At 45.7% G+C, this 25,175-nt stretch overlaps 1 protein-coding gene across 3 annotated transcripts in view; it reads right to left on the reverse strand.

The window, feature by feature from the left end:
• E2F3 (E2F transcription factor 3) overlaps window positions 1–22,773 on the reverse strand; it is a 41,913-nt gene extending 19,140 nt beyond the window's left edge. Inside the window, exon 1 of one of the 3 annotated variants that reach the window (XM_042049158.1) lies at window positions 22,406–22,773. In XM_042049158.1, the coding sequence (XP_041905092.1) occupies window positions 22,406–22,726 (321 nt within the window). In that variant the 5' untranslated portion in view covers window positions 22,727–22,773. Of the gene's footprint in view, window positions 1–21,834; window positions 21,922–22,405 lie in introns of those variants that run through there. The other 2 variants (XM_042049157.1, XM_042049156.1) reach the window with 2 other exon arrangements.
• Window positions 22,774–25,175: the final 2,402 nt, after the last annotated feature.

The following is a 25,175-nucleotide window of genomic DNA, read 5'->3' on the forward strand; positions in this document are numbered from 1 at the left end:
TGGCTTTGCAGTGTACTAAGGCTGAAAGCTCCAGTTACTACTTCATGTTGAAATATGAAAAGTTGTTTTCAGGAAACTGCACCCAGTTTTCATCTCAACTGCTAAACTGTCCAAGGTGAGGAGTGTGTGTGTCTCTGGGCAGTCCTGAAACACCTCCATGCAACTCCCCTCATCCCAACAGCTGCCAGAGGCTGAGCTGCACCTGCCTGGTTAAGGTGGAAGCCCTGGAGACAAAACTTCCAGAAAATGTAATGACAAACAGCCAACACTCGCACACAGAAGCGCAGACAGACTAACCTGTATCTGGGGTGTAGAATCCTGACCACAGGTTTTTGGGGGTGTGTCTGGATGCAGCATGAAGAGTTTCCCTCCCATTCTCTGGGAAGCATGGCCTGGGCCTTGGTGATAAGGCCAGACCTGCCACTAGCAGGCTCTAATGCTAGCCTCATCCTACAAACTCGTGTCAAAGCTACCAGCCTATTTGCCTACCCCCATTCCCAAAGACACCACCTCAGCAAGGCCGCTGCCTCCAGAGCAGAGCTCGGGGATTTTCAGTTGTGGTTCACATCAGTGATTTCTCACCATGCACATCCTTCAAAGAAAACAAGATTGTCACAGAACAGGCCTGATGCTGAACTTGCAAACTGATGGCAAGCAGGTGGGGGTGGGGAACATGATGGGACACAAACAGAGAGGGGATAGGATGTGACAGCAGACCAGCCATGTAAGACTTCTTGGTGTAATTTCTTTGTATTTCATTTATATGTAACAGTTCCACCAACACAGGTCCACTTTTTATGTTACCCATTGAGATCAAAGTAAGCCAAATAAGGAAGTGATAGTTCACATGGTTTATAATAGAGCACAACATCTCCATCTGGCTGCAGAGGTGCTTGCAGTGTTTCAGCCCTTCAGGAGACTTTCAGCCCCTTGACTAGAAAGGCTAAAGTTGAACTGGACCAAGGGAAAGAAATCTTTCCTATAATTTTATGGTTGATCCCAAAGAAAAACCATTGCAAAGCAGTCAGTCTCAAAATACATCCTAGAGATATTTTTCTCTTCTGTATTTAAGGACTATTTTTTATTTTAAAAGTCATTAACTTCAAAATAAGATTGTGATTGGACTTGTTCCACTGAGTGGCTTCCACTTTATGTGTGGAAATTAGCACAGCTACTTAGAAAAGAACAACTTTCAAACACTGTCAGTTGTCTGCCAGATTGTTTTTATTAAACAAACAAGTCCTAAGATTGGGGGAGGAAGGACACTGAGAGCTGGAGAATATAACAGGATGAACTTCCTTGTAGGAAATTCCAGTAAATGCCATGGAGTATTAGATAAACAGGTTAAAAGTTAGTAGCAGCATTCTGGGCATATATATTGACATAGGAATCAGGAAAAGTGTTATTCCTCACTTACAAAACATACAGAATATAGTGATAAACCTCTCTAGGAAGATGTAATTAATAAGACTGGATACATACAAAGTGAAAAGTGAGGAGAAGGAGGAGCACTTACAAAGCCACACCAGTGCTATTTCAACGTAGGTGCTCTGTAATAGTGCAAGATTGGGCTTGCATCACAAAGTTTGCTCACTAAATTGCCAGTGTAAGCCACAGCATCTTGAGCTTTGTTTTCCTTGGATACAGGATACCTACAAGAAAGGACGATGTCTGTGGAACTTCACAAATGAAGTTTCTGGAGTACAAGTTTTCGTGTCTGCACAGGTCTGCGATTCAAGATTTCCCACCCTGGCACCCCAAACCTTCCTGTACTCCATACAAAATACCCATACCAAGTTATACCAGAGCAGTGCCAAGGGACTGCATCACTTGACTAAGAGCTGATTCATAGGGAACCAACAAACTTGTACATTCTTCCAAAAATTAATGACAAAAGATATGTAAATACTACAGAAACTACAGCAGAGAGCTACAAACTAGATGGCAGCAAGTTTTAAGTACTCAGGTGCACATGAGTTGGGTATTCACATCCCCAAAGTAGGTGAATCCTTTCTTAAAAAAAGTCAACACCAATCTTGACTCCATATTTTTAATTCACTGCCTGAGGTATGATGGCTCTTATATCTACCTACTTTTTCAATTAATGTAATTAGTAATGAGAAGTCAGATCTGAAGTAGCAAAACGTTTTATTTTGAAGTACTATCTTAACCCAGTTCCACCCAAGTATAAAAGCATACAGCAAGATTTCCCAAAAGTAATAAATGGACTTTGAATCCATTTAGGGTGATAAAAATATTATCTAGTTTCCAAAGGTCATTGTGAAAGTTGACAAAAAACATTCAGAAGACCAAGGTGAGGCAATGACTTGCATTTACAGAATCAGTCAACGAGAAGTAACATGGGGTCCTAAGAATTTACTGTAATACAGGATAGTTCTGTACATCATGTAAATTGTGAGATTATTAGCTCACTTTAAGGAAATCTCAATATTTTTCAAACAGATTAACCCTGATAAATCATGTCTGCACCTACAAGTTACTATAATGCTGACTTTGCACAAAAGATTGATTTATCATTCTCAAGTTAATTTAGTTTCGAAAATTAAATTACCAGCATTGCATAAAAAAAAAAAATCCTTAAATAACCTTGATGAAGTTATTAACACAATAACCTCCTCCACATACCAAATCTCAGAGTAACAAAAATAAATAACAAGTGCCCAAGAAACAGGAAAACATGGTTTACATATTCAAAAGCAGCTATTCCTAGAAGCAGTTGGAAAGAAGGCTCCAGATTAGCAGAAAGTCACAGAAATAGATAAATGATTGTGAGAAGAGAGCAAGGGAGAGAATCACAGATAGCAGGGACCTAAAGACCCTGGTTGTGGCTGACAGCTTCCCCCATCCTAGGTCTGGAGCTGGTACTGCCATAAGAAGGCTTCTCTTCACAGCACATTTCTTTGGCTACAAACTGAACTTGGTTTTCACCTCGCCTGGGTTGCTAAAATCTAGGAAATTATTACTTCCTTCCTCCTAAAATCAAGGTAGGCAGCTACTGCTTTTACTTTTACTGCACAGGTCAGTTTGGCAACAGCTTACATTGCTGAAATGGCACAGATACAGCCAAGTTCCTGATGTTTTAAATGCTGCGTAATGTCACAAAGAACAACTAATCCACTGAGCTTTCACTGTGATGCACATTTTACCTTGGCAGTATTTTATCAATCCATCAGCCACACCATGGAGCAGAACAACCCAAGAGTGCTGGCAAAATGATGACAAATTGATTTCAAATAGGAAGTTTTACTTTTTCTCATTGACAGAGAGAGAATAAAAAAAAGACAAGACAGCAACAGGTCTTAAGTGAAGTGAATGAGTGTTGGTAGACTAAATTAATTTTCTTTCTCACATTTAGGAAAATTCTGTGATGCACAGGACAATCTAAAACAACTGATATGACAGCAAAATTTACAAGACAACAACCAAAACAGATGGTTTTCCAAGGAGTCACAGGTAATAAATTTCTAGAGGAGAAGACATTAAAGTTACTGTTCTTTCTTAGATTTTATAGGATATTTTTAAAAAAATTATCTCTTCTGGCTTTGGTGAAGCAGAAAATGTGGGGTCATACAGTCAAGCAAGGACTTGAACCTATGTGAAAACTGACCCACACCAGACACAATCTGTCCCTTCTACTTTGTCTTCTTTACTATGTATTCCCTTAACTAAATACCCTGAGATGACTTCTCCAGAAAAATTAATAGCACCTTGAAGTCTCAAATTTTAAAATGAAGTGAATTTGCATTTTTCTCTCTAATCCACTCTTTCATGAAAGAAAAGAATCTGACTTTCTAATATGACCTGCTACATATCACAGACCCTCCCTAGCTGCTGTGCTATTGTAGCCAAGGATAGGAGTGCAATTTTAGAATCTTGGTTATAAAAATGTAATGAACAAGCACCTGTCAGGAAGGACCATAAACACAGTTGCTCCTACCAAAAAGCAAGTAGAAGGACTTGATAACCTCAAGACTGTTCAGAGTCAAAAACAGAGCATAACTCTACAGTGAAATTAGAGCAAAACAGTCATTGGGTCAAAACTTGAAGGTATAATAAACTCATTATTTTCCCCTCACTTAACAAAAAATTAATTTCCACTTAGAGTTTGCATTGTTTAAGCTTTCAGTATTAAATTCTTTATGTGCTCAAGTTCAACAACTTCAGAAGTCCTTTAACACCAGAATCATCTTGGGGAGTGGCTGAGGTGGGAAAGTGTCTCTGGAGATCACCTAGTCCACCTCCTGCTGCTCAAAGAGAAGGGAACTAGAACTAGAATACAGCTCAGGGCTGCATTCAGTTGGGTTTTTAATATGGCCAGTGAATGCAACTCCACAACCTAAGGGACCTCTTCCAGCATATGATCACCTTTGCTGTGTAATCTTCTGTTTAAATGGAATTTCTTCATTTCAGTTAGTGCCCATTGCCTTTCATCCTGTCACTGGCCACCACTGAGAATAGCCTGGCTCCATCTTCTTCACTCCCTCCCATCATGTGTTTAAACACCTCCAGGCTCAATAGTCCCAGCTCTCTCAGACTCTTCTTCTATATGAGATGCTCTGAGGCCTTAACCACCTTCATAGCCCTTCACTTGACCTGCTCCAACATGTCCATGTCCTCTCATAATGGGGAGGCCAGAACTGGACCCAGCATGTCAGATATGTCTCACCAGTGCCGAGTAGAGGGAAAGGATCATCTCGCTCTGCAGAGCTGCTTTACAGCAGGTTTGTCCCAGCCTGTTCTAGTACCCAAAATTATTCCTCCCCAGAGGCAGGACTTTGCACTTCCTTTTGCTGAACTTCATGAGATTCCTGTCAGTCCCCTTCTCAAGCCTGTCAATGTCCCTCTGGACAGCAGTGCAACCATCAGCTATATCAACTACTACCCCTAATTCTGTGTCTCATGTATCAGTCCAGTCATTCCTTAATATTAATTTCATAAGCAAAATATTGTTTAAGTTGCACTGAAGGGCATTTTCTTCAGACCTCAAATAATTTATGCTGCCCTGTTTAAAAGCATCTTCTATTTTCAAGATTTTTCCCTTAAAAATACTAGCACTGAATCACGTATGTTATTTTAGGTATCAGTTGCACCAAAACTGTTGACTGAGGCAAAAGTATCCCCACTCTCCTTCCTTTTTTTGTACATGCCAAGATGCAAGCCTCAGTGCCATCGCCTCTCAGGACTGTGCTGGAAGCTGGTGTGCAGTTGCTTGTCCACTACAGACATCTCAGAAGTGCTGCTTTCCAGGATACAGGCCCCCTTTCATAAGGCATGGCTTGCATTCCCTGCTCTCTGGCCTACAACTTTGCCTTTCGCCATATTAAAGACACAGTATGTCTGAATGTGCCTACAGAGCAAGTTGTGAGAGCTCCATTATCATTTACTATTCTGCTGGCAATTACTATCAGTAACAGTTTCTTTGTTTACTTCTGTGATGATTATGAAACCCATGGTATTGAGATTAGTGCAAATACTCACTGGAATCAATCAAAAGGACTCTTTTCCTGCCACTTAGCCAATTTTTAAACCAACTTCCTACTGGCAGCTATTTTGTTAATCAAAAAGCTTTACAAAATTAAATTTATTTTCTATCAGCCTCATTCACACATCAGACAGCTGTACCTTTGTTAACTTCTAGCTTTCAGCAGGAGAAGAAGGGTGAAGGTGGGAAGAGCTGGCTGCGGGATACTGCTGGTAAACACTTTTGGAAATACCACAGGCACTCTTTGCAGTGCTGCATAAAGAAGAACTCCATCCACATAACTGCACACTACTTAAACCCTACAGAAGGTTTATTTCAAGACTGTTGGCCATCCCAAGTATTCCAGAAGTTTTATGGGTGCTGGCACAAGGCTGGAAGAGCAGAATATTAGCAGAGGGGTAAAAGAGACAACACCTGGATTGAAAGCAGAAATTTGTGTGTCTATTCATGAGCTTTAATTTCTATTCATTGTAGCCTGAAGTTCAGAGAAAGTCCATTTGGCTTCTTGCACTGCTGCCTTCCCCCTCTTTCCCTTTCTGCTACCTGTCCTGCTGTATAACCATGCAGCTATTAGAACTATCCCATAGGCAATGGACAGCTAAATGGGATTTTCCAGAAGCCTGGGGAAGTCTTCCAGTGGAATCTAGCACTAAAATATCACCCATTAAAGGCTGCACTAAAAATTCCTTTCTTTAAATAACTTTGAAGAGAAGAAATCTATATATTCAATTTGGTCCCATGGATTTCTCCCCAAACATACCTTAATCTGTTCAGAAGATAAATGACCATATGGTTTAATTGTGCCTTCTTCACAGAAGCCATAACTTTCTCTCTTATGATCAATACACCTTGATCCTTTTCATTTTCAAATGCAGTCCTACTTATGAGTCATCTTTCCCTCCTCTCACACATACTTTTCAGTCTCTCCTTTTCATCCTTTTCCTCTTGTTTTAGTAAAAGCTGTAGGTAGGGCGAACTAAAATAGCGAGTTTCACAACTGGACATGAGACATCCTTAAATTTAGATCAAATAAGTCTTTCCAAAGTACACGAGAGCTTTCCATCCAGACAGATTTATAAAAGCTACATATAATTATGGAAAGGAATAGAACAAGAATAGCCTGTGGACGATGCCCTCTCTCAACAGTATATGGATAGGAAGGAGGACAGCCTTATTCTCTTAGAAGCAGGAGAAAAGGTAACTTGAGGCAGACGTGGGAAGCCCCCAGCAGTCTGTAGGCTTGCTAGATTGCTAAAAATCCTCAAGCATGATAGATTCCCATAAAACGCTCATTTTCTACACTAACTGTTTTCCCAACCCTAATTCCAAACTATAATCAAACTGTAAAGCTAAGATTACCCCAGAAAACTTGACTACATCTCACTGAGACTGCAAGTTCTTATCCAAGCTAAAGCAAAGATAGTCTTGGAAGAAATCTGCTTTGCCAGCCATCGGTTTGTCTTGGAAGTCTAAAATTCAAGAAAATACAAAAACCTGTTCTTGCCTTGACATCCATGCCTCCTACCCTTTCAATAGGTGCCTGCTGATGATAGCAGCAAGAGTCTTACTCCCGACTTTCCTCCCATACTTTGCACTGGCAAGGAGCCCTCATGCACTCTGTCCTGACTTGGAATGAGTTCTGCAGCCTTGTCCTACACTTTCCACTGCAAACTGGAAATTTTGTGTCCACTTCAGGTAAATACATTTTATTGAATTAAATACAAGAAAGTAAATATGGCAGAGTTACAGTGCTCCTTGTGTAAAACATTGACTTCCAAGATAAACAGGAATGCTACACAGCTTTCGCATATTGCTATCCTGTAAGCATTTCAATGCACAATGGTGCTAAAGAAAGTATTGGCAGAAAGATGGAAATTTTGGCAGCTGCTGAGGGGAGAGCTGAGGCTACTGACAGTGGGCAGCATGTGTAAGGATTGCGAGATAGGTTTGATGTGTTTATCTCACAAGTAATCAATAACAAAATAGTTGTTTGAAATCAGACAACAGATTCAAGTGAAACTCTTTATTTCGCAGCCCTGTGAGTTACAGGCTGTCTCCAAAGTTAGTTCCACACTACTTGAGTTTGTAATGGAGATTTCCTTCCAATAATAATGATATCCCTTCTTTTAAGCCAAAGTTGAAATTCAGCAGTATATTCTGGTCACAAAGGCAGAATTCTGCTGTGGCATGGAATAAGCAGGGCCCTGGGTGCTCTTGCTGCCATGCAGGCTGGCTCCACCTGGACATTTGAGGGGCACAAAAGAGACTTTGCTATGAGTGCAGTCATGAAACTCAATCTTCCTCAGCTAACTTTGCATGTGACTGGCATTCATTACCACTCATCTGACCAGAAGCCCTACGAGCCTTCCCTTGTGTACCTTCATAAGCTACACAACGCAAGACCCTCGGCCGTGGCTGCCGCAGCAGTGGGTTGTAAAAGCCATTCCAACTTCTACCGCCAAGCATTCTGTGATCTTTCACGTAAGACCACAACTCCTTTACTTTCACCTATTAACCATCAGTCACATTAAAGCCCTGCTCAGAACTGTACCTGTCAGACTGTACCTGCCAGAGCAGCACAGCCAGTCTTTCCTCTGGAGGTATTCCCTGAGAGCAGCGATTGCTGAGAAGGCCTCCAGTATTGCAAGCTCACTACATACATAACTTCTAGGCACAAATTACATTTATATCTTCACCTACTTCAGTCTCAGCCATCAGACTGTAATTAAATTACACATAGCCTGGGAACCTCGGTCAGGGGCTGGAAGACAAGAGTACGAGGCATGGTGCAAACAGCAATGAGCAGATTTCCAGTTTAAGGAAATATAGCTTTCCTCCATGAACTGAGGATGTTTTCAGCCATATTTACTCCTCCATGTGCTAAACTGCTAAACTACCCCCAAGCCCTTCAAAGCTGGAGATGGGGAGAGCGTGCGAGTTCCCTCCAGCCCTTGGGCACTGCTGGCCAGGCTGTGGCAGCTGCACGCCCTCGGTAACCTAAGCAGTGAGTAGCGGCACAAAAGCTGCCTATTTCTTTGCAGAGCCATCTGTTAGGGTTTAGTTCCACACAACTCCACTGGCTTCTAGGAGATGCTGAGGTCACACACACAGCAAGGCTCTTGGTCTGCTGCCACTCCAAGCAAGCGTCCCGTGTGTGGGGAGAGGACATGGCTGGGGACAGCCTCTGCCGGCCACCTCCACCCTCACCATGCGGCTGGCTGGGCCAGGGAGCTCACTGTGCTGAAAACTAATCACTCAGCCAAGTGTTAGCTTTCAGCTGGAGCAGTCCTCAGTCTGACAAGCACGGAGAGGTACGAGAGCAGGCACCAAAGCAGGGAGGGAGGGCAGCATGACCCTCTTTGTGGCAGCACCAACTTGGATCACTGCAAGTTGACTGTGAAACCACATCCCCAAAGTGTTTCCCAGGATGGTTCCAGGAAATCCCCTCTGTTATGGGAAGCACTTCCAGCAGCACAGACCCAGTTCCCAAATCATCTTTTGCTTCCTAACCCATCAGGTAATTAAGGCTACTCTGACTTATGAGAGGATTACATTTCATTTCCAGGAACGTGCAGATAGAAAACAGCAGGATATTTTAGTGTTCAAGACAGACAGCCATTCTCGTGCTGCTGAACTGAATGAATACAGCATGTTAGTCTAGGGCACGATGGTGAGGAGCAATGGGAAGATCTCTGTCCTTCAATAACCTCCTCAGAAACCCATCATGACTGAATTGCTTTGCATTTCAATCCCTGCATGAAGCTAGTGACCACCTGAAGGATCTTGACAAGGTATCTAATCCTCTTCTTCATGTTACTGTCTTCAGAAATACCCAACAGTCTACCAAGCAGCACAACGGCTTAACAGCATGTGACTACTGAATTTAAGATGCTGTCATAGCTACCCTAAAAGAGTATCCTCAAAGTGTAACAAGGAAGAAACTGGAACCATCAGTTAGTAATATTATCACTCTTTACTCATAGCAGAAAACAAAGAGAAAAAAGCTAATCAAATACTACCACCTTTCTTCCCCTCTGCTATTGCTTCTCCTAACATTGACCACATTTGTGGTTAAATGCAGGGAGTCAAACTTCCTATAAGCAGTGCTGTTATGGTTCCAGATTTCCACTGTGGTTCAGCTGTATCACAGCTCTGGAAAGGCAAACTGGCACGTGCTCAAACCGCCACCTTCCCTTATTAGGGTGAAAAAATTCCATATTGTGACTCTAAAAGGTCCTTTACCTGAACCACCTCGCTGGTCTGCCTTCTAAGATTAAAGATCTTAATAGTAAACGTAAAAAAACCACTTTGATATTGATACTCTGGACAAAAATGCTTAGTGAGAATACTGATGCAATTTCATCACACTAGAGGAGATGCATGTAGCCAGTTAAAAGTATTGTCTTAATGGGAAGGTACATTTTAATTCAAGGTTCTGGCTGGGAAGATCACTGCACCTGCTCCATGCTGGGGCTCATGCCCACACAGTCATGGAGAGGCACTCAAAGACAAGACACAGCAACAAAGAGGACAAAAAGCATCATCTCTCAGGGAGAGGTGAAGTACTTGTAGAAGGCATTCAGCATTACTCTGCAGCAAAAGGAACAATACATTTTCATATGATTTGAGCAACATTAACCAAAGAGACTGGGCTGAATCAGACAAAGTATCTGACATCAGACTTTCAAGAGGAAAGCAAACCTTCCAGGACCATTACAGGCAAGCAGGCTATTCCTAATCTTCTAGGCCACACTTGCATGATCAGTGGGAAAGCCGGGGTAGCTCTCGTGGGCAAGTACATTCGCTGGGATCTTTATGGCACCCCTCTCATGTCATTGCACTATTACACAAAGCTCCAGATCGGTTGGCTTTTTCCACTTCAACAAGGCTTTGCCATCCAACAAGTCAATAGGGCAAGCTCAAGTATCTGATATTTTTAGGTAGATACACTATAGCACCTCACAGATGCCTCAAGTTTTCTCCCTGCAAGTTCTGAAGGCAATTTCCCCCTTCTCCACTGTTGGTTGAGCAGAGTTTGGGGACTGCTCTTCACATGCTGAGGCAACTGAGCTTTTCAAACAGCTGGGAAAGCCACATTTCTCCACTTCAAATTAAGTACTTAGAACAGATATAATTCCCATCTAGTACAACTGGTGCTGCTCCCCCACCTTGGAGGAAGTAGGGAAGTGTTTTGAAACTGGCACTGAGGCCATCAAAGAGTGAAAGGGTAGTCAAAAAAACCCAAAACAGTACAAATCTTAAGGGCAAAGAAAAAGACTGAAATTCTGATCCTTTTTTACTGAAAACATGGTAACTCTTGATTCTCTTCAAAACAGAAAGACCTGATTTTGGCCTTAGAGAAAGGAGTCCATCTTACTCTCTGCATTGCAGAAGAGAACAATCACATTTTTGCTTGCTCTGACTTATTGTTAAATTGATTATTCTCCAGGACTAGGAAAGAGGGAGAAAGGAGGGAGATTGTAATCACCCTTATAAAATTCTTTTAGGTAAAAGAAGTGAATGCATCTTACTTTTCCTAGCAACCCTCTTTCCTAATTCTGAAGCAAATAAATCACACTAAGGATAGTATCTTGAACATATGGCTCTGAATAAGGGGGATTTGCCTCCTTTTCTCCTCTCTCTTTTTTTTCTCCTCTAAATTAAATATGCCAGTCTCTGGAATTCCCTACACGTTCCCTTTCACAGCAAAAGGGGTTTCTGTCCCCCTAAAATGCAAATACCACAAAAAAAAAAAAAAGTCCTTTGTAACTACTAACTTAATTCTGCCCACAGAAGGCTGTACCTAAGTTTAATATCTAGCCAACAGCACACAACCTGTTCACTACTGTTGCGTTCACTTCCCACATATTCAGAAAACACAAAGCTACCAAGACAAGAATAGGGACAGACTTCAGTGAGCCAAGACTAGCAGCAACATGAAGAGCGTCTTTACAGATGAACAGGTCATAACAACGCTGGAGGCTGCCAAATGATCCTGCATTTTTCTTTGCCATCTCTCATGTAAACACCTACAAAGCACATGGCTCCAAGTACAGAAACTCATGGGATGCGTTTTTACTTCGCCCTTTGCTTCTCCATGCACAAGACACCCCATGTTGCACAGTCTGGGCTTAGAATGCTCCCCCTGTCTTTCTGCAGAGCAGCAGAAGCAGAGGATCACTGGGAAGGATGCTGCAAACCCCTAGATCTGGAAGAGCCTTTCCACATGCACCCTGCAGGAAGGGAGAAACACCCCCTGAAGTTCCTCACTCCCCTGCCTGCAATCCAAGAAGGCAGCTGGTGACACGGCGTGGAAGAGGATCACAGAGAAGTTTGCCAGCAGGAATGAAGGGGTAACAAGGATTCCAAAAGCCAACGGTCTGCATTTTTCTTTTTTTTGGTAAGCAAAAATAAAACCAAGCAACACAAATGTGACTAGCAATAGAAATCAGAAAGGAAATGTAAATTATTTTATAGAAAGTGTGAATCAAAAAAGCCACCTGAATGTTTCTCTGTCACAGGCAATTTCTCATGTTCTTTTATGTCATCTTTGCAGTGTCAGTTTTTGAGAGAACAATTCTCAGCTCAGCACGACAGAACAGTAATACCAACGGGCATGCAGAACATTAGCATGTTATAAATAAACTGCTAATTTGAGGTGGGAAAAATCATCAAGGCAGCTCTTATGATTAAGAACCAGAGAAAGAAAATGAGCAATTTGCTTATGCTTTCAGGACACTGTACTTAAGAAAAAAAAAAAAAAAGAAGAGCTTTTTCTAACCCCTAATTCCTGAGAGAAAAAAAGAATAAACCCAGTGAAATACCCACTGTTGAGACAAAGAAGCCAGTGGAAATGCTATTATAATTTTTAAAGCCCTCCCTGCACCCACCTCAAGTGGTGAGTTGCCTTTTTTACTGGCTCAAAGAATTTTGTGCTTAAGGGTACTACAGCCGGGTTGTGAAGTTTCAGCTTCCTCTCACCCAACTTGCAGTTTTACATAACTCCCAAGAGACACTTTTTGGCCACAGATAACACACAGCTGAAGAAAAAAAAACCAACCCACCCTAAAAACGTATGAGGTGCAGAAGCATTAGACAGCAATTCAGATCTGGGTTACTTAGAGCCACTCAAAAAAAACTCTTACCATGAAAAGTAAAACTTTATTCCGCTGAGCTGACGGCCAGGATTATTCGTGCCTGCGATAGCCCTGATCACCACCCTCCGTCTGCCCCGTGCAGGGTTCCCTTCCCACCCTGTCCCCAAGTCTGCAAGGACAGATAACTCCCCGCCACAGCACGGCTGCCACCTCGGGTATTATTTCTGTACCACTCCAGTATTGTTGCTCTGTACCAGCACGACGCTTACTAAGCATTGCTATAAAAAATTTCTGCGAATATCTATGTTTTCCACGAGCGGGGATAATGGCCTCATTGCAATAGCCTTGATAAAAGCTCCAACAAGACAGCTTTCAGATATCACCATACAAAAGCCTTCTGTGAGAGCTGTAACCAACATCAATTCCCGCTATGCGAAGACATTAGACAAAGTGTGAACTAGCTTACTGTATGGGGACAAAACACTGACTGTCAATGTGTGTGACCAACGCTGCCTAAAAACACAACGCTGGCAAGGCAAAATAGCACCAGCATATATACATGGTAATTGCCATTTAATTCCAGAATTAGCAGCACAAGAAAACAAGTAGGCACTATTAGGTTACTAGCATCACTCAAGACATTATAATTCCATATAATTCCATTTCTAGTGTCCCTCATTGGAAAAATGACTTTAAAACCAGCAGGTGTTAAAAAAACCCAAGCAGAAGGTGAAGGAAAGCCCAGTTTCCATTACAGAAACACTCAGAAAACGCGGCAAACCCTTCAGATCTGCTCCTTAGAGCATGTATTTTCCTGTAGAATCATGGAACAGCTTGGGTTGAAAGAGATCTTTAAAGGTCATCTAGTCCAACCCCCCTGCAATGAGCAGTGACATCTAATCAGATCAGGTTGCTCAGAGCCCCATCCAACCCAGCCCTGAATGTTTCCAGGAATGGGTACCTATCACCTGTCTGAGCAACCTGTTCCAGTGTTTCACTAGCCCTGCTGTAAAAAAAGTCTTATATCTAGTCTAAATCCACGTTCTTTTAGTTTAAAACCATTTTCCATTAATAATCATAGAATAACCTGAGTTGGAACAGACCAATAGGATCATTGAGTACAGCTCCTGGCTCTGCACAGGACAATCACACCATGAGCCTGAGAGCATTGTCCAAAGGCTTCTTGAACTCTGCCAGGCTGGTGCTGTGACCACTTCCCTAAGGAGCCTGTTCCAGTGCCCAACCACCCCCTGGGTGGAGATCATTTTCCTAATACCCAGCCTAAGCCATGGTAGACAACCTGGGACACATGAACCACCATTCCACCTGTGGTACAAGATGAAACCTTTTCTGCGCATCATTTTGTACATTTTACATACGTGTCTGCTTACACTCAGGTAGCATTCAAAACATCAGAAGCCTATTGTCAACCTCAACGGACTGCACCAATACAATTGCTGGGCCAAGAAATAAGGTTTTTACTTTCAGACCTGAAATTTGCCAGATGACACCTCTTAAATGGGAGTCTAGGAAGGAGGGATGAAAACAAGTCTACTTGTCAGTTTGTTTCTGAAAAACATTTGAAAGGCAAATTTGAAAGCTAAGATTTTAGACAGCATAGTACACTCACCCCGTGGAGAAGTGTTTCACTCTAAAATTACATCTGTACTTTAAAATGTGTAAAAAATATGAAATCCTACAGTGCATATTCAGTGGCTTACAAAAAAAAATATATCTTTTACTGCACTCCAATTTTAGTATACAATTTTAGTTTTATAACTAACGGGCAGAACCAAAATTAAGACATTAAAAAGTTGTATTCAGAGGGAACTAGTAGAGTGGACCAATGAGCCTGACATGATATATAAGAATTAGACTCTTGCACTGTATGGTGTGCACCATTGAGTCCTAAACCAGAGACTTTTAATGTCACCTTAATTAACAAGGAAGGAAGTTTGCCAATGAGTTTCTTCCCCCACCCCCCTTTTCTAGCACCAAGTTATGCAATATGCAACAACTTTGAACCAACAGCTGTACAACAAGTAAAAAAACCAAAACCAGAATAGCATGGTTAAGACGAGAATGTCTTTCAAGAAGTTCATTAATGAAAATTACTTTTAGAATCTATGCATACATAACCAACACACATACCGCAACTCGGGGCTGGAATGCTGGAGCTGAAGCAGCCAAGGCTAAGCGAACATTTCTGGCTGTCCAGATTCCCAATACAACTTATTTTTACGAAAAATAGTTCTTTACATGTTTTCTACAAGTTTTCATAGATCTTTGCAAAACAACTAGTGGCTTGCAAGGTCTATGTGACAGGACTGAAAAATTTCATTGTAAAAATAAAGACACGAAAACCAAAATAATAGCAGCCTCCACTTTTAACAATGACTTGTCCATATAAAGCTCAAGATACCAAGGACTCAATATCTGCAATGCTGCAAGTGTGCATCACAGGAAACACCCCGTATCTTCTTAAAAATCAGGTTCTAGACCCTGGAAGTAAGGCACCTGAATATGCCACCAGCCTTAGGAAGTGGACATTTCTGGGCCTAAAAGCAGCCACATACAAGTTGGATGAAATCTTGAAAGTAGCTGCAGCTGATCAAACTAAGTCCCCTACTCAAAGAAAGCAATGAAACAGGATACTGCTTTTACCTTTAGAGGCAGGAATAAAGGAAAGCCATATTTGCCCACATAATTTAGCACACTCACAGAAGAGATGCCAGCTGATTCTGAAAAGGTGATCTTTAATGCTCCACTTCTCCATCCTAGCAAAGTCCTAGGCCAAAGACCTCGGGCACAAAACACCCGAGAGCTGCAGGGCGTGCACGTGCAGCAGTGACCGAGTTAGCATGTTAGTTTTCACACTGTCACAGGTCAGGTCAACAATTGTCCACATGCATAAGTGGGACAGGAGACTCATGACACAACGCCATTAACCTTAGGCAAGCTCAGTTTGCAAACAACTACCAGCACATTTGCTATGCATTCATGTATGTATAAAAGGGAGGCTAAAACCCATGAAGCAGTACTCTCTTACCACACAACAGAGGCCATTTTCATTAAGCTCTGGCTTAATCAACACCTAGTCAAGCTCCTGCCTTCTCCCTTTACAGGGCTTAGGCATTAAGAACTCCATGAATGCCACTAGATCCAGCAAATAGCAGCAGCATCCAAGCAGACAGCATAGTACTTCAAGAGACACCCATGCCAGGCATAGCACTTCCAAGTGTGGTTTTGGACCAACTTACTTGAGGAAAACAGAAGTTAAATAGTTCCTTTTTAAAGATGTGATAAATTGGGCAATTTTGCCAAGCCTGTCTTCAAACAGAACTGAAATTGAAACAGAATCCAAATACCTCACCAGCAGCACCTCCAGCACCGCAGCAGCCCCATCCTGGAGGGGTGGGCCGCATCCCTCCCACTGCACACCACTGCCCCCAGGGAACGTGATGGGAGTTTCTTCTCCCCAGAACTACAAACACAATCCTAGTCTTGACAAATAATGCAGGAAGTGATTAACTCCGCCAACCAAAACAAAAGCCTGAAGTCCAACTTAGTCATTTTTAAGGATGAGAGTTACCTCCATATATACACACTCAGCACTGCCAGCTGTAAATGAGATTATTTACAGAGACTATAAAACCTGGAGATTTAGTTCCTCTAAGAGCTTTCCATCTGCTGAAGCCCTGCACTGGGCAGGGCTGGATCTCCATTACCACCACTGGCACAAGAAACCTACTGGAACTAAAGTCAGAGTCTCCAACTCATTCTTAGCAGGCAGCTTCACCACAAGCCAGGACTAAAGCCTGAGCCACCTTCCCACTCCTGCACACCAGCACCCAGGACCAGCCCTGCCACCAGAGCCATGGCTATCAGCCCAGCAGACACCTTCAGAATTGAAGCCTGAATTATGCCATACTTGAAGCTACCAAGAAAAGCTCCTGTCTTCATTTCACATGCACCAATCTCATTCTTGGTGCTCTGAACAGAGGGGACGGGCTCAATTTCCCTCCCACAACCACACCAGGCCTACTGGCCTGCACAGGACCAGGCTCCAAAGAGGAATGGTGCTACTTCACTTTCCTTTTTGCAACCTACATTTCATAACGAGCTATTCCTACAGCAGTCATGCCTACTCCTCCCCTCTGTCCCACACCACCCATTCCCCTGCCCAGGGTCAGGTTAAGACCTCATGAAACAAGTGGGTCTGAAAGGGTCTCCGGCTCCTGCAAGACCTGCAAAGTGAGTACCATATGTTCAAAACATCTTTAAAAGCCGACAGTCCACAGAAGTTTCACAAGTAAAATCTCACAGACACACTTGTTTTCACACCCATGTGGTTCCTTTATAAAAGGACACCTTTATCTTTACATTAATAGCTTTCATTTCAGGAGAAATGAATTGTCTGACACTCTTCAGCTTGGAGAAGACATCTGAGGACAGAAGATAATTTATCATGAACTGTGCAGAGAAACACACATCAGAAAATCATTTTTCCCTACCACAGTATCTGGGATCACCCAAGAACACAACAGACAGCAAGTTCAAACTGAAAAACATACCCAAAAAGCAAGGCAAGAAACAAAATAGTTTTTTCCTTTCATACAAGATAGCTAAATCATGGCTAGAACTTGTTGCTAAGGTCAGAACTACAGCTAGATTCAAACAGCGATCACAAAAATGACTGGCCACTGGTAGCTATAAAACTCATTGTAACCCCTGACCAAGAAAGTGCTCTCTTGAAGCAGGAAGGGCTTTCCTGTGCAAGCCCCCATCCCATGCTCTTTGCTCAAATGCTTGCCACAGTCGTAGTAGTGAGGGAACCCTTCATTTTGCAAAATGCAGCTGTTCCTAAGTTCAAAGATGTTTCTCCTTTTAAATGCTTGCACACACTCACAGATGAGCACACAGTAAAAATTAACAAAACAGCACCAACATACATGGCATAAAATGAGAGGAAACAAAACGCCTGTAATTGCTCAACCAGGTGGAGCATCCTCTACAGAAGAATAAACTGGCCATAAAGTGACCCCTATCCAGCTTTTGGTAAGCCAACTGGTGGTGCAAGGAAAATACAGTCACAGAAAGATCAAGTAAGACCAACATCATAAAATGGAGGCTTGCTGGGACAATTTAATACCTCTGCACCACTGCATGGGCAAGTTCCTGTCTCGTTCCTTCATCTCACTCACCTGATCTTGGGCTCAAGATGCATGCCAGACCTAACGCCCAGACCCAGCTCTTCTACCATGTCGAAGCAACAAAAAAACCTGTCAGCACAGCTGGATGCTCCCCAGGCACAGTAGCAGGGGAAGAGTGCTGTCTGGCCATGGGCAGAGCGAAGGAGATGATACAGAGGAGACAGTGAGGGACAAGCAAGCCTACTCCTTCCAGCAACAGTAAAGCCTTTGAGCAGCTCAGCTGTTCATGGAACCCTGCCAAAAGCCCTTATCATCGTGGGGCTACCATACTCAGGAGTTCTGCTGCAGATGGAACCACACCAGCACAGCTGGACTCTGCACGAGGATAGCGAAGCTACACCATCAGCAAGCTACAGCCTGTTCCTGTAAGGGTTTTATTAGGATGCCCACTTTTCACAAGATGTTTGTCGGCGTGGTTAGGGCAATCAGGACTTATACTGCTTTGAACTCGCCTCAGACAGCTGTATCCAAAGGACCATGTGGTACCTCCTCGGCCTCAGAAACAGTGTGTTGCTGGAGGAGAGGGATTTAAACCAAAAAAAAAAAAAATCCCTTAAATGCTATTCAAAAAGCAGAGGTCCCAGACTCATACTAACATTCATTTCTAGTAACACAAACTATCAGGCAAAGAAAACCGGTCTGAATATGAAAACACCTGTGTCTTTACATACAAACTTTTTCATTCCTGCAAAATAAAGAAAAGCTCCTAAGCTAACTGCCTGCTTCCTTTATGTGACTTACACGTTCTTCTCCCATACCTTAAATCCTTGCTCATTATTTATGTCCTATTTGGCTTGCTCCTTTACATAACACCTACGAGAAAGACTGTGGGTTACCCCATTTTTCTCCCTTTCCAGCTGTGTCTCTGAGACTAAGGAAGGAAGGAAGAGGTACTTTCTAAACCACCAGAAAAATGAGAGAGGTACTAAGTATTCAGTTTGGAAATGTAAATCCTCCTGCCCCCTTCTGAAGTATGCCGAACCAGCCTCTCCACAGCTCATGTCATCTAAAGGCCACAGGAGTTCTCTAAAGATATTGTTGTTAAGAGGATTTAGCCCCTTTTAAAAAGGACTTAACATGTGGGTGGTGTCTCCATTTAAGCATTTTCTCATGGCTAAGAAAATGGCCCTCTTCTTAAAGGCTTATCTTTATAACCCAAAGACAGTAAGAAATTCTCTACTATTTGAATTAGAAACATTTTGAGCAGCTTGCTTTTATAGCAGCCCCATTTCTGAGTACAGGGATTTGCAAATGGTTGTGACTTTCTCACACCAAGTGAGAAGGCAACACCAGCAAGAATGCTTTTGGGGTACTTCATCAAACATTAATTTCTCCTGCACTCTCATGAGGATCCAAGTTGATTCACAAACTCACTGACACTAAAACAGCATGGTGTCACAACTCCTGTGCCATATCCCTGGCCGCCACTTTCCCTTGATGGTCCCTGGCACTTCCCAGATCTGCCATTAGCTGGTTCAACCTGCTTGCCTAGCAGAAAACCTTTATTTATTTAGGTCAGGGTTAATTTTCCATCCTGGGAATCCTGAGATTCCCAAACAGAAAAGGCACCATCCCCCAGAGGGTGCAAGAGAGCACGGGAGGATGCAGGACCACTGACCCATTGCCACAGCACTGACCCTGTCTCCAGAGGCTCAGGCTCTCCCCAGGGGTCCAAGCTGATGGTTGTTTTGCAAGGGTTAAGTCTTCACTACTGCTTGTGCTAAGCCATAGCAGGGGTTCAGATCCACCCACTAACACTTTCTATTAACTCCCCAGGAATCATGCAAAAGCTCCTCAAGTTGAAAGGGCAGACAGGCTGGGTCACAGCCTCCCAAAGCCAGGGCTCTCCAAGGTACAAGGGCCCAGTTAGCAACCCTCAGCCACAGGAGCTGCCACTACAGGTGGCAACAGGACAAGGAACTGGCTCTGGACAGTATGGAGACGCTTGCTTGGGACATAGAAGAGTGTGCAAGTTCTCATCAGTGTGGGGCTGGAGAGGCCTGTTGTTATGGACTAGGCCACTTTTCAATGGTCTTCCAGCGGAGTTACACACACACAACCACAGATAAAGTAACTAACAAATTCCCAAGGGGAAGCAGCTTACTTGGGCCAAAGAACCTTTTTATTTGCTCATGTAGTTGAGCACCTCCCTGAACAGCCTAAACTATACTGCTGTACTGACTCTTTTCCAGCCATACCATAGTTTATATTTGGAAGTGATGGGTGGGTTGCCAGTGCAGTTACATCTGCAAGGCAAGAGTATTTTCATAATCCTAACCAGTGCAGGTGTGCTGGCCAAATTTTAGACTTACCTCTACAGTCTTTTGCATAGCAGGGCCTTGTTTTCAGCTGAGGGTCTCAGACTCCATCCACTACTTGCAATTCAACTAATCAAGAGCTAAATTTATGTTGGTGCTACTTGCCTGAGCTCACTGCCTCAACTACCCAGCATTTTCTCACTCCTTTCACCAGTCCCTAACATTAGTTTCTCAAAAATGCTCCGCTAGGAACCAAGGGCAGAACACCCTCACCTTCCAGTCCCAGAAAATCCTCCACGACTTTTGAGGAAAACTACCTGGAAGCTGCAGACCTTTGAAAGGGCTGGACAGTGTCCCTGCCAAGCAGTGTGCAGTGCAAAGACAAGGCAGAGCACTAGGGTGCTTCAGCCTGACTTCCCAAAAGATGGGTCTGCGGCAAACCACCACAGCTCCAAGAGGGGAACTCACATGAGCATGGCTGTCAGGGCAGAACAGGATGCACAGCCCCTTTCCTGGTGTGCCATGCATGGCTTATCACCCTGAGAGGGTGCCAGCCAGGGGCTGTAGATACTGCTGGCCTGACCACTCTCTTCCTCCCCCATCCCACATCTCTCCCTAAAGTTAATATGGGGGCTGAGGGTATACAACAGACTTGCAACTTGCATGAGGACTTTTTTGCAGGCAGAGACCAAAATCACTTTCCCTGCTTCCAAACCTTTAAGGAGGAAATAAGCCTTCCCAGGTTTTTAAGGCCAGGAGTTCCTCCCATTAGAGGTGAACAGCATTAAAAAAAAAAAAATAAATAAAAGCACTAAAATCATACATGAAGGTCTTATAGGATCTATTAATGAGAAATTTTAGGAGTTTCTATGACATCAACATCCCTCCCACAAAGCCAAAAAAGCCTGTATAATTTTTCCCCCAGAATCATCATGTAACATATGCTCCTCTTTGAATTCACTTACCACCACCTTCTAGGAATCAACCTTCACATAGGACAACCAAATATTTACAAAGTGGCCTGAAGTGGCCTGGTTGACACCAAGTGCCATTAGGATATGGTGAAGACCAAGAGCACCAACAAAAAAAAAAAAATCAATTCTCTTGTACAGCAAAGATGCTTATTTTAAAATTAAAAAATAATAATAATAATCTTAAAACAAAGCTTTAGATGGGATTTGATGAGCCTTGAAACTTCCACCACTAGCTCAGCAACCAACACCTGCAAAAACCCACACAAGAGGCAGCTTGTGACATCCTCACTGGCCTCCCAGCTGCTCCCAAAGCTCTTTCAGAAGTATTTCAGAATTACAGCACCATCCCATACCTGGACCATCACCGACTGGATGCAGGGAAGAGGAAAAGGGGGCGGGGGGAAGGGGTGTTAAACCCCTTTTTGCCCTGGCAGGGGCGCACCGGGGCGACAGGGGGAGAGGTGGGAAGGAGTTTAGCAATCCCACGCCGCCGGGCGGGGGTCGTGGAGCCCGGGGGGGTGCGGGGGGGCAGGTGAGCCCCTCCCGACGTCCCCGACACCCGCGCGGCGGGGATGCCCCGCGCCCTCCCCCACTCTCCAACTCGGCGGAGCCCACGAGGGCCAAGCGCGCACCCGAAATCGGCGAGGACAAAGAAAACCCCACGAGTGGGGGAGGCGGATTTTTTTTTTTTTTTTGAGGGGGGGGGGCGTAAATTTTAAGGAGGGGGCGTAAATTCTAAAGCGGGGGAGAGGAGGGTTGGTGCTCGCCGCCGCCCCACGAGTCACTGACCTGCTGCAGGGGCATTTCGGAAAGCGGCGGGGGCCGGGGGCGGCCGGCCGGCGGTCGGGCTGTCCCAGGCCAGAGGGAGGAGAGGGAGGAGGAGGAGGAGGAGGAGGAGGAGGAAGCGGCGTCCCCCTCCCCGCCCGCCCCGGCTCCCAGTCACAGCCGCGGCCTCCGCGCACGTGTGCCAGACGTCACCGGCGGCTCCGGGGGTGAAGCGGAGACACCGGCGGGGCACGGCCCGGCCCGGCCCCCGCCCCGGGGGAGCCGGGGCCCTTCCCCGCCGTCGGCTGCTCGCTCTTAGCACCCGAGCGGCGGGACGTGGCGGGGGATTATTATTTTTTTCCCCACCCTTTTTTTTTTTTCCTCTTTTTTTTTTTTTTTTTCCCTCTCCTTTTCAATAAGACCCGGCAGCGGGGGTTGGGAAGGAGGCAGGAAAGTTTATTGCAACAAAGCGCTGCCTCCGCCTTTCCTGCCCTCCCCCCCGCACCCCGCCCGCCCTCCGGGCCCGGCCGGCAGCGGGATCCCCCCCCGTCCCCTTCACCCTCCCCGCGGGGACGGGGGGAAAACACAAAATTACCGGGGGGCGGCCTCCGCCTCCGCCGAGAGCGGGCTGCAGCAGCGCCGTCCTGCCGGCGGGTCCGTGGGGGGTGCAGTACAGCGAGCTGCCAGCGGGCTGGCCCCCATCCGCCGCCGGGGCAAAGGCACCGGGAGCCTGGGAAGCGGCGGCGGAGGAGGAGACAACACAGGGCGCCCCCGCCACCGCGCCGGTGCTGCGGATCTGGATGAAGGTGCCGGCGGCAAAGCGGGCCGGAAAGCCGGCGGGGGCTGCTCTGGAGTCCGTGGACGGCGCAGGCGGCGGCGCTGCTGCCGGGGCCGAAGGCTGGAGTCCCCTTCTCATCCTTCCCTCCGGGTCTGTCCCCGCAGCCGCGTCTCCTCCTCCCCCCCGTCCCTCCTCCCCCCCTGGCCTTCCCAGCTCCTTTCCTCCTCGATGCCGAGGCCCCGCGCAAAATACTGGGGGCTGCGGGTGCCGGGGGGGGCCCGGCTGCAGGATGCGGGGCGCCGGGGGGGGACGGAGGCGGCGGGGCGGGCAGATGCGGCGGATGGAGCGGGGCCGCTCCCGCTGTGTGGGGCCGGCTGGAAAATGGCTCCAGGAAGCGGCGGCTGCTGACAATGAATGAAGGGAAAGGAGACGGGTTACGCGCCAAGGGCCTCCCGCGAAACTCGGATTTCCCGCCCTCTTTTCAAACTAAATTTGCATGTCCCCGCCCCCGGGGCGCGCCCCGCCTGCCTCGCCGCCTCATTGGCCCCCGCCGTCCTCCGCGACGTCCAACCGGGGGGGCCGCCTCCCCTCCCCTCCGCCTTCCCATTGGCCCGAGCACGGCCGCGATTTGCATGCGGCGCGGCGATTGGCTGCGGGGGCGAGGCTGGGGGATTCCCTCTGCGCGCAGCCGGGATCCCGGTTCGCCGGCTCCCTGACAGTGACAGCTGCTCCCGCACGGAGCGCCCGGCCCGCCCCGGGCACCGCCCCGGGCCCGCCCCGCCACCGCCACCCGGCACTGCCGCCCGGCACCGCCACCGCCGCCTGCCACCGCCACCGCCACCCGGCACTGCCGCCCGGCACCGCCAGGCTCCCCCCGGCGCGGGGGGTGTGCGGTGGGCGCCGCTCCGCAGCCCTCGGAAGGCTCTCGCCTGCCCGCTCGGTGGGCGTGATCCCTCCTGCTGCCCGGCAGCTCTGCGGCTCGGGAGGGGTCGCCTGAGTTCTCGCCCCGGTTTGCTCGGAGAGGCACCGGCCTGCGCCAGCGGGGAAGTTCTCAGGGAACCTTTTAAAGGCGTCCCGAGATGTCACCACCGGTAACTGGAGAACGGCTTTTCCGCTTTCTTCACGCGCCTGCATCCACAAATTTTCAAATCAGCCCACCCGAGACACTTAACTTACTTTTTTTTCCGGAAAAAGTGAACGTTTAGCAAAATATTCCCTTCCATTATGGTCTGTATTACCTCCAAGAAGTGAAACAGTGGAACTATGCCCGCTAGCTCTTCCCAATTTCCTGTAGTGTCTTCACTTACAAAATGCCCCCTGAATCTAGGATCTAGATGATTCTAGAATCATAAAGGTTGGAAAAGACCTCCCAAGATTATTCGGTCCAACATTTGGCCGAACACTGCCATGTCCCCTGAATTTAAGCTGCGTTGCCAACATGCCCCCTTAATTTATTAAATGCCCCTCCCTGTTCAGCACGCACCAGCCATGCCCCACTTTCTCACGTTTCATTTCCAGACACACCTTTCCCTCAACCAGTGCTCCTAGCAGACAGTGTGTCCAGGCTGACACAGCTGAGTCAGGCAGATAAGGATCCTTTTCCTTGGGAACCTTCCGTGTTTCCACCTCACTGTAACAGGTACATGAACAAGGTGTTCTATCAAACCCGCAGCCCTGCCTAAAGATGCCCCTGGTCTGACCCCAGCTCAATTATAGTCAATGGCTAAGGGATGATACTATTGCTTGTTAAATAAAGGTATCTTCCATTCTGGGCATGTTTTCTATCAAAAAAAGTAAATTCTGCTCCATTTGGCACTGGAGAAGGCTTCATTAAGCTACTGGATACAGTTTTGGGCACTAGACCTTAGGAAAGATACCACATGGAGAGAATCCATAGGAAAATGGGCAACAAAACCTGGCCAGGAAAATGTGTCCTTCTACAAAGGCTGGCTTTTGTTTAGTCAGAGGGAAAAGAAGGGGAAGAGGACATGGTAGTGGTGACCTGATACATAAAAGGTCACAGAAGATTGCTCTTCCTCTGTGGAGACGGTAACAAACTTTTTTCTTTAGCAAATATTAAATTTAATCTAGATAATTGGGGGTCAATATATTTTGTGGTAAGGAAATCCTACAGTAGCTTATCCAGGGGTACGGGAGTCTTTTTAATAGATGAGAAAGGCTTCTTTTAGCAAGTCTTTTATTCTTGCATTTGTGCTCAGCATACAAGACCTAAAAGCCTTTCAAAGTCTTCATTATGGTCCTTCCAACCCAGGCAGGAGCAGGGGTTGCCTGGAAAATTTCATGTTCTTCTGCAGAACCTTAGCACTCTTTAAAATTTCACCCAAATGTTCAGTTCTGATACTGTGGACTGCTCTTAAGGAGTCAGCCAGCAGTGTCCAACTTTATGCACAGGGTGAAGCAGGTAAAAGCTGTACTCAGCATGCCCTGGCCACAGCAGGTGTAGCAGCACCTTGCTGGCTGGGTGAGGTGCATCCTCAAGGAGAAGCAGGGAGAAGCACAAACCTCTCCCTGCTTCAGAGTTCATCTCCAGTCCTTCTGGAGCGTCTTCTGTGGCTTTCCTCTGCCA

The sequence above is a fragment of the Corvus kubaryi genome, unplaced genomic scaffold, assembly GCF_017639235.1.
Source record: "Corvus kubaryi isolate FWS band 111438036 unplaced genomic scaffold, C.kubaryi_AGA036_p1.0 69, whole genome shotgun sequence".
NCBI classification, from domain to species: Eukaryota; Metazoa; Chordata; class Aves; order Passeriformes; family Corvidae; genus Corvus; species Corvus kubaryi.